This window comes from Centruroides sculpturatus, unplaced genomic scaffold, assembly GCF_000671375.1.
Source record: "Centruroides sculpturatus isolate CEXI.00-Female unplaced genomic scaffold, Cexi_2.0 scaffold263, whole genome shotgun sequence".
In the NCBI taxonomy this organism is placed as follows: Eukaryota; Metazoa; Arthropoda; class Arachnida; order Scorpiones; family Buthidae; genus Centruroides; species Centruroides sculpturatus.
In genome coordinates this window covers 680,934-691,576 of record NW_019384587.1, presented here as the reverse complement: position 1 = coordinate 691,576, position 10,643 = coordinate 680,934, and the positions used below count along the sequence as shown (strand labels likewise).

At 32.9% G+C, this 10,643-nt stretch overlaps 1 protein-coding gene across 3 annotated transcripts in view; it reads right to left on the bottom strand.

Annotated features, from left to right (window-relative positions):
* Window positions 1–2,764: 2,764 nt before the first annotated feature.
* The window catches only part of LOC111624664 (zinc finger protein 729-like), a 29,717-nt gene continuing 21,838 nt past the window's right edge, over window positions 2,765–10,643 (bottom strand). For all 3 annotated transcript variants that reach the window (XM_023367570.1, XM_023367569.1, XM_023367571.1), the window contains one exon: window positions 2,765–9,651. In XM_023367570.1, coding sequence (XP_023223338.1) covers window positions 3,242–9,589 — 6,348 coding nt within the window. In that variant the 5' untranslated portion in view covers window positions 9,590–9,651 and the 3' untranslated portion in view covers window positions 2,765–3,241. The remainder of the gene's footprint in view (window positions 9,652–10,643) is intronic.

The following is a 10,643-nucleotide window of genomic DNA, read 5'->3' as shown; positions in this document are numbered from 1 at the left end:
TTACGTAACGCTGTGTAAAGAATACACCATCCGCGTAATGCTCCGTACCGTTGGTATAGACGTTCTCCTTTGGGTTAAGTAATTTATGGAAGCTTCCCTATGGCCAGACGTAACCATTGATCAACCATCGATGATTGCATGAATCCATCAATGATTTTGAAGTCATCGCACAGCATTAGTAACAGTTGTTATTTTCTCTAGTTATTTTAAAAAGCAATACTGTACCTTGTTACTGTTATTTACTAGTAACTACTTTTCCAATCACTACTTCCAAGTCCTTGCTTGTTAATGTGTCTTACTTGTTAAGACAAATTCGACTTTCCTTGAAAATTATTGTTTACAACTGTTAATGTTCTCTATTCGTTGGTTCCATTTCAGAAATGCTTAGTCCAACAGACCGTCCCAACGTTGAGGTGGCAACTTCACCCACGGGGATCCGGGTTCGAATCCAAAGTTTCTTGTTTCGTTTTATCTGCAGATGGCACGGGTACTATAACCTCGATTCTATTGAAATTCCAATTTTTTACGATCATATTCCTATAATTTTCTTTAGCTATAAGCCTATCACTTAAATTTTAGTTTCTATTTTCAAACGAATGAAAATATCTGTACATGGGCATCCGCAGAAGGCAAACGAACACACGTCCTTTGGGATCGAGTAAAAAATCCACAAATTATAACCGTAAAAGCGAAATAATCAACTTTAAACCCTCCACACGGGATGCTTTGTGTCTTTTTTACATTGTTGCATTATTGCATTCTATAATCTACTTATGAAACAACCAAAACAATGAAATTTGCGATTGTATCCACGATTGCCCCCTTGAAAAATTTTCTGCGGACCACCCATGTATCCATATCGATGATTTTTGAAAGTTTTATAAAGTTTACAAAAATATTTCCTCAGACATGAGTAATCACTTTGAAAGAACAATAAAGCTATTTTTAAAAACAAAACACTAAGCCAGTGATTCTCAACCTTTCTTCGTCATGGTACTTTTAATAATTTAAAAATTTGGCGACACACACGGTTATTTCGATAAGTACCGCAGGATAACCGGTGATGTCATAAGTGATTTTTAAACGCAGTTGGTTATTTAGGTCATGTTTTCTAAACGCCTTGGTAACTACCGGCAGTTACCGGTAACACCAGTTACAATTTCCAAACGCGCTCTAGGAAGGTAGAACCGATTAAACTACAATAGAGCGTAGATTATCCGAAAGAATTCCAGTCGGCAAATTTAAATTTTCGCCAGTGCTGTGGCGCTGCAATCTTTGGCTATGTCCTGGGCTACTCAAATATTTTACGTTTTTGTTACTAATTTAACTTCTGAAGTATATTTTATTGTTTTTATATTTTTCAATATATTTATTTTGTTTGNTTCATTTTTGTAATTAATACTATTAAATTATTTAATATTCTTTCTTTTTAGAATATGAAAAACAATAATATTTTTACAGTATTATTTACAAAACTAACTTCAATAACAAGTGAATAATTAGCTAATCATTGCATTTAATCTCTTTTTATAATTTTTTACTTTAAATTTGTTTAATCAAATTTTTTTTTAATTGGTGAATTATTCTCATTTCACCTCTTTAATGCAAACTTTATTAAAATTGCACAATGTTTGACTAAAGTTTCAAAAATTTAATATTTCATAGTTGAGTATTCTGTTGGAAAGTTACCTCAAAGGCTAATACACATTATATCAAAGTCAATAACACATTAACTTTGTCATCAATTGTTAATTATTTTCATTAGTTATATTAATATACAATAAAATTATATTTTACTGATTAGCATGTAGATTTAATTTGTCGATGACAAATTTCTTGGAAATGCTGTAGAAAAATAGAATTTATTGAAAAAGAAATATGTTTATCAGTTTACTTATTATTAATAGTTAGTTTTCTCAATAATCATTTAAAACTTTATGTAGTTAATATCAAGTAGAAGTAATACATTGTTTTTGGCTGTATAATTTGATTACAATATTATTTTAAATGATGAATAATAATTATTTATGGATTATAAACATGTATATACAAACTACAGTAGAACGTCGTTTATCCGAAGGTCGGTTATCCGAAGGAATTCCAGTCGACAAATTTAAATTTTCTCCAGTGCTGTGGCGCTGTAATCTTTGGCTATGTCTTCGGCTACTCAAATGTTTTACGTTTTTGATACTAATTTAACTTCTGAAGTATATTTTATTGTTTTTATATTTTTCAATATATTTATTTTGTTTGTACAAAATAAAAAAATAATTTTTAACGATACAATAGTATCGTTAGGCTTAACATCGACGAAAATTCAACGCGAAGCGACACGCAACGGAGAAAAATGTCAAGATGGGATAAATTAATATATTTTTTCGTACATAATCGGTTATCCGAGACATCGATCTTCCGAAAAATCCGTCCCCAATTGATTCGGATAATCGACGCTCTACTGTACTTGTCTGACGTAGCTTATGTACGGATATTCGCAGCAGCGGCACACTTCAAAAATCTCGCGGCAATGGTTGAGAATCACTGCACTAAGTATTCGACCGAAGCTCAAAATTATTGATTCGGATCTGGTGTGTAAGCCATTGTTCCATACCATAATGAAGCGTACTACAAAACGGTAACAGCAATTATAATTCGAAACGGAATGAAACAGCATTAAATTTCACGCCATTATTGCTTTATCCTGTCATATAATTACGAGATTCGAATTAATGGTTCCGCGTAATGCAGTTTTACCGTTTCACCTTAATTCAACATATTTTTAATTATTACAAAACACGTTTTATTCTCAAACATTAAAACATCGCTACATCTCTCAAAACTCTGGTGCAAAATAATTTCTATTGTCTCATTTACACATCTAGAAGTACAAATTGCTTCTGACAAATAAGAATTACTTAAAAAAAAATTGCATACACAAAGCGTTTCTTGCTTTGCAAGAGCATTAAATTAACTGAAAATTTTCGTAATGCCTACATGGCATCATTATACATAAATTAATTATAAACGATTATTTGATACATTATGTCCATAGGACACAAACAATGTGGTGGATTTCAATAAAAATCTTATCAATACATATTGAACACAGAGAAACTATATAACTCTATATTGTCGCTTTACAAATTTGAACATTTTACATTTAAATATATAATTGGCAGTCTTGGACTTCTTATATACATAAACACCTGCAAAAATGTCTTTTTAACAAACTTTAGAGGTAATTTTACACTTTTATTTCGACTTCTGCAATAGAAGTAGGTTCGCAGTCCGTTGTAAAGTTGTTGGGATGACACGAAACCATCAAGTCGTTTGAGTTTCTATCCGGTTCGTTTTTAAGTTCCGCCGAAAAATCATTCAGACTGTCTTCGTTCTCTGCTACCACTTCAACAACCTGAACGTCGTCGGAAAACATGGCATTCATGTCCCCTTCCATGATCCCTTCTTTATCCACAATGGCGGCATCTAATGATAGATCCACGTCTTGAACGGGTGCTTGTTCTACTTCAATCACTTCCGTTATACCCGATTCCGATGGTAGATAATCGTCATCGAACCTCACCATCATCACGTCATTACCATAGAGGTGAGTGTGCAAATTTTCTTCTTCGCCTACTATGGTATTCGTGTACTCGCAAATTGTTGGTGCCGTTCTCTCCACGTAGTTCGTTTCTACAATTTCGTTCTCTTTTATAACCAACGTATTAGTTTCTTCCACTTCGGGTGCTTGCTGCTCTATGGTGGTTGTAACTTCAGGAACTTCTTCAAAAGTTACTACTTTTTCTTTGGTTACCGCTGTTTCTGATGTTGACACATTGTTGTTGTCTACATTTGTTTCGGTATTTTCTAAAGGAGTTTCGATAACAACAGTACTGTCCGAACTGTTGGATTCTTCACAATGTTGTATGGTATTTTCTTTCGGTTTCTCCTTTGTTTCTTTTGATTCTTCGTTGCTCTTCTGACTGCACTGATTACTTCCTATTGTTGTTTCCGTATTATCTTGCACTTCTAAAGTTTCACTCTTATTTTTATCTTGCGAAAGTACGTCCATCAGCACAATTTTTACTTCTTGTTTCATGGCCAACTGCTTCAATTTTTCTATTTCTTCCATATATTCTGAATCTTCCTTCTTTTCGTCGTCGTCGTCGTCGTCATCGTCCTCGTTCTTCCTTTGTTCGTCATCGTCGTCTTTCCTCTGGTCGTCGTTATCGTCGTCTTTCCTTTGGTCGTCGTAGTCGTCATCCTTTCTTTCATCATCGTCTTTATTGTCCTCGACTATCAGATTCAATTCTTCTTCGACCATTTTCTCTATACTCTTTGTATCTACAAATGGTAAAGGTTTCCTTTCTTCATTTTCAATGTAATTTTCGCTTATGGCAGAAAAGAAACGACCTTCTTTATTCTTTGAATTTTGCCCGTGATCTTTAAAAATCAATTCATTCTCATTTTCTTTGCCATTAACCAACCAAACTTCCATATCATCAAACTTCATAAATGCCTGAGGGCTGAAGACAAACTGGGCTTGGAAATGCCACTTCAAATGGTCTCTTAACACCGAAGCTTGCAATGACCTATAATTGCAATGAGGACATTGTAAACCTTCGGTGCTAGCATGTCGACGCATATGATTCTGCACGGCAAATTTCCTAGGATGGACATATGGACAGAAAGTGCAAGAGAAATAACGCTTGTCTTCCACACGTTCGGATTTTGGAGATTTCTTTTGTTCCACAGACTCTTTCTGGTTTGAAATCTGATCTGGACTTTCAGTTATTTGCTCAGTGTTTTCCACTGGTTGTTCTTGTACATAATTATGCTCTATCTGGTTATTGTTATTGCTGTTATTATTGTTAATATTATTACTACTGTTGTTATTATTGTTACTGGTGTTGTTGTTGTTGCTGTTAACATTAACATGAACAACTTTATGTCTAAATAAGTTGACAGCACAAGGTACAGAATAATCACAAATTTCGCAAGTAAATTTATTTTTCTGACCGTGCAAAGAAAAATGTTTGCGCAAACCTTTGGGTTTTTGAAATTTTGCAGGGCATTTGGTACATTCATATAGTCGCAAACTGCTCTTGCTGGCTGATTTTGGCTTAACATGTAGCTGATAATGGGCAATAACATTGTTCTTTGAATCAGTAGCATAATTGCATTCTGGACATACATATTTACCTTGAGTTCCATGTAATGAAGTATGAAATGCAAGAATGGCAGGCTTACAAAAGGCAGCTGGACACTGAAAACAATTATGAAGTTTCTGTGGTAGAATGCTAGTATTGTTTCCATTTACAAAAGATTTTGTTTCTGCTTCCTCTAACAAGAGCATTTGTTCAAATCCAGTATTTTCCACTGTTTGCTCAACTATCTCAGTTTTATCCTTTTCAGCTCCCTTTCCAGCATCATAATTATGATGTTCCACTAAATTGTCTCTCTCAATCATACCAAAACCTTGGTTCTTATGTCTAGAATGTTCAGAACCATAATTTTGAGAATATTTTTCATTGTCAAAACCACGATAATCAGTGATGTGCATTGAATTTCCTGTATTTTGGTGGATTTCTCTGTGTATTGCATAATCACTTTTATTGACAAATGCAGCCGGGCATTTGGTACAAAAATAATTAAATTTATTGTTGTCTTCTGAATGTTGAATGATGGAATTATTTAGAGAACTTTTGAAATAATTTCCATCAGAATCACTTCCGTATCTCAGTAAATCATTCTGAATAGGGGATGTGTGAGATTTTAAATGTGCAGTCAAATGCTTTTCACTTTCACAGATTTTCTTGCAGATATTACACTTATACATTTTTGAACTGCGTGAATGTAATAATTCATGTTTGTACACAGTATCTAAATTGTCACCCATCATAGGGCAGAAGCGACATCTATATACTTTGATAATTTTACCATTTTGTTTAACTTCAATGGGAATTGGCATTGAAGGAAATTGACTTCTACTAGAACTCTTACGATCACGTGAATGTCTGGAATGTAAACTAATGTGATCATCCAAAACAGCTTTGTGAGTGGCCCAAAATGAACAATGTTTACATTTAAAAGGTGCACTTCTATTTGGACGATGACACTGTTTGTGATAGAGGTAAGTTGTTGTACTATCGGTTCTGTAAGGGCAATATGAGCATCTATACTTCTCATGTGTGGATCCTTCCAATTGAGAAAGTTTACATTGAGAAATTATCTTGGTAGCATTTGATACACTCATGCCATGCACATTTAGGTGCTTGACTAAAGTATCTTTAAATTTGCAGTAATATGGACAAAATCTACACTTATAGCTAGCAGTCCCCACAGAATTATGATGCTTCATGTGATTTTCCAGTACATTTTGCCCCATACATTTGTAGGGACAGATCTTGCAGGAACACAAAGTTGTGATTTTTGAATTTTCTGATTTTGAAATTCTAAGTACAGTTGATCCAACAACACTAATTACACGATTCTTTTCAATAATTTTGAAACCTTCTTCTATGTCAGAAAGTCGACCTTTATGGCGCCTTCTAACATGTCTTTTTAAAACATTAAGCCATAATGAACAAAAGCCACAAATACGACATCTATAAGGTTTCTGTCCAGTATGTTCACACATGTGTGCAAGTACATTCCTTCTTTCTTTATCTTTATATTTACAATATCTACAGAAGTATGATTTGGAAGATTCTTTCATCATAAATGGAATCTTGAATGTTCTATCAGATATGTTTTGTTTATTTCTATCAAATTCATCAAACAATATATGCTCCTCTGATAATTTGTCATCATCCTGTTTAGTGAAAGAACCATCGTCCAGATCCTCACCATTATCACTAAAACATTCACTGATATCTCCTTTTGAGTCTATCAATAATACTCTAGCATTATCATGATCTCGACTAACATGCTGTTTTAATTTGATGTGTTTTACAATTTTCATTTGCCAATTAGATCTAAAAGAACAGGTGGAGCACATAAACGGATATTTAGTAAAATGTCTTGTGTTATGGACTTTAAAACTAAATTCATTTGTTGTAGTAAAGTCACAAAAAACACAGGAGAATGATTTTGATGATGACTGTATCATGAATGAATTTTTAGAATTTGCAGAAGAACTTCTTGATAATTTTGATGATTCAAAATATTGATCATTGGCCATTTGTAAATTTTTATCATTTTTATAGAAGTGACTTCCTTCAAAAAATGGAAAATCATTTTGATATCGAGATGATAAAGCCATATTTCGATCAACACTAAGATCCAGTGGACAGTCCTGATCATCTGACTTTTTTAAATACTTTCTCATTTTTTCATTTCTAATAACACAAGCTCGTTTATGTTTCAATGGTAATATTGCATTATCATCTTCAGGAGATTTAATAAATGATTTTGAATGAATTTCACTATTTTGTATAGTTATATCATCATGTCTTTTCTGAACATGTCTTGTTAAATCACCTTTCCATCTACATTTATATTCACAAAACGGACACTCAAACGGTTTCTCGTCTGTATGTACTCGCATGTGTCGTTTCATTTCAGAAAACCATTTCGTTTTATATCCACACACTGCACATACAGGTGTTGCACGATGTGGTTTCTTTCCATTTTTTTTATTCTTTAATTTCGAAACTGCACCAGGTTTGCTTTTAGCTGCTAGCATTTGAACAATGGCAGTTATGTCTTTTGCTTGTTCATTATTATGTCTGCGATTCAAATGTCTAGCCAGCCAAGCAAGATGATCAAAAGTGACCTCACATAATGGACAAGAATATTTCTTTTCTGAATGTTCCATCATTCTTCTAGAAGAGCCACCACCTGATTTTACAGCTTTTTGCATTTTTGGTTTTGCAACAATAGGGGCATTTTCAATGAGAGGTGTTTTTAGATATGGATCATTGACTAAATCTGAATTCATTGTTTTGTTCCCATTATTTCTAGAGATATGAATACTTCTTGATTCAGTACTTCTTTCAGCTTCAATATTTTCATTTTCAACTATCCTCTCACTTGTGCAGGTTAGATCATTATACGAATTTGTTTCTGTCATGTTCTTCTCATCATCACTATTATCACCAATTATCATAAGATCATTTACAGAATTAATAGATTCACTATGATGGTTAACAATATGAATTGTAAGTGACTGCTTGCTATGAGCAGAAAAACAACATTTTGGACATCTATAACTTCCTTCACTAATATGATTTTTCATGTGTCTGTCTAAATTCCATTTGTATGCAGTTTTAAAATCACAATGAGGACATTTAATTTTTGAAAGTGAATGATATCTTACATGTTTTGTATATCGAGATTTCACGTGAGTTACGTAAACACACTGCAAACAACGATAAAATTTCTTTTTGAGGTGTTTAGTTTTCTCATGATGTAATAATACTAGCTTGCTTTTTGTATGAAAGTGGCAAGCAGAACACTTAAATTTTTGTTGAATTGGTTTTTGTAAACAATCTTTCTCTACTTCATTATATGCATTACCTGATGATGATGGTGATGGAAGTTTTTGCGATGTATCTTCAGATGGAATTGTTGGTTCTAATGCTACTTCATCACTTCTCTGTTTTTCTTTTCTTATTTCTGGCTTAACAATTATTTTATTTTTCTTTTGTGATACACAACTCTTTTTAGCAACTTGTGTTTTACCTTTTATAGAGTTATAAGCTCTTTTAATTGATGATATTTGTCTATGAACAAGACCATAATGTCTTTGAAGTTTCTGAGGATTTTTTGAAGCATAGATACAGTATTTACATTCATATATTGTAATTTTTTCTTTATGAACATCTCTGCGGTGAGCCAAATATTCTCGAGGATTTGTTGTTTTGAGATCACAAGGTTCACAAATGTAACTACGTCTTACTTTAGCTGGTTCAAGCTTCTTTGCCATTTCATTCATTTTATTTGGTTCAAGTCTTTTTGATAAATCATTAATGTTTGTTGTATCAGGTGATTTTGGAGTTTCCGTAACAATCTTTTCTTTAGTTATTGGTATTTGAGAAATAGTAGGTGGTAAAACAAACATATCAGGTGTACCTTCAATTTCATTATATGGAACTTTGTTTGAAATAGGTTGAGTTGGAGGAATAAAATTATATGGTTCGTTAAATATTGGAGCTTGATTAAATGGATTATATTCGTTACAACTCACAGCTGGTTGTGGCAGAACAGGAAAAGGTTCTTTAAAAGTAGGAACTGTCCCAAATTGTACATAATCATTAGGAAAAATTTCGTATTGAGGAATTTCACTTGGAAAGAGAGGCTGTGACTGAATGTCCTGAAGACCTCCGGCAGGACAAGTCTGTCTATGGATTCTCAAATCATCAGTTGTCGTAGCAAAAAACCCACAGAATGCACAAGCATTGACCTTGTTTAAACCGTGTATCTCCCTTCTGTGTCGATATAAATTGGTACGATACCTTGTAACAAATGGACACTCAGAACAACGAAACACTTTGGTCTCATGCGTGGTGGCACGATGTCTCGCAAGCATTCGATGACTTCCAGCTATATAGCCACATAGTTCACAGGAAAACGAACCAGGCATCGCAAACATTCAGAACAATAATTAAGAAAGTGGTTGTTTACACAAAAATGAATGCTAACAGTAAAATGTATCTGTAAAAAACAAAAATGAAAATAATCATTAGAAAATAGTTCACTAAAATATAGTTTAATTAAATTTTAAAAATACAGTAGAACCTCGATTATCCGCCCTAATTGGGGACTGGGGTTGGTCGGATAATTGAAAAGTTGGATAACCGAAAAGTATGAAAAATCCATTATTAGTGTAGTATATTATTATATCCCATGTAATTAGTATATTATTATATCGCTATTAACCTATTTTGCGTTGAATTTTCATCGATGTTAAGCCTAACAAAAATTTTTTAAAATAATAATCGTTGCTATTGTAGCGCCACATCACTAATGGACATTTGAAATTTGCCGACTAGGACGGTCGGTTAACCGAGGGGTCGGTTGATCGGGAGGCGGATAATCGAGGTTCTACTGTAAATATATTCAGACAGTTATTAACAAGATTAATTTTAAATTATTTAAACATTAAGTTGTAAGTAAAATAATTTCATATTCTTATAATCTTCAGGAAATAAATATAAATCAATGCTAAATTTGAAATAAATTATTATTATTAAAAGCATTTTTTAGATCAAATTTTATGCACATTTATCCCAAAAGTTATTATGCAACTTGCTTAAATTAAAGCAACACAATTATAAATAATAATATGCAGCTGTTCCAAAACACTTTTAACTAGTCTTAAAAATATATTCAAGTTAAATGACTTTTGGGCACCCTATATATTTAAAAAAGTGAATGACAGTTATTTTCTAGAGAATCTTTATTATGTCTTATAATAGGTCATTTCTAATTCAAAAATGCTCTGTTCTCATTAAAAATTACAGACATACCTCTGTTAACATTACCTCTGGTATCAAAACCTCAAATCAAGGGGGCTGGAAATTATGAAATTCTTTAGTCCATAATTTCCAGCCCCATTTAACATAAAAATATCAAAATTTCAGGATCAATGCCCATAAGTCATCTGATTGCCAAACAACAGTAACTGATCACTTATTACAAGTTAT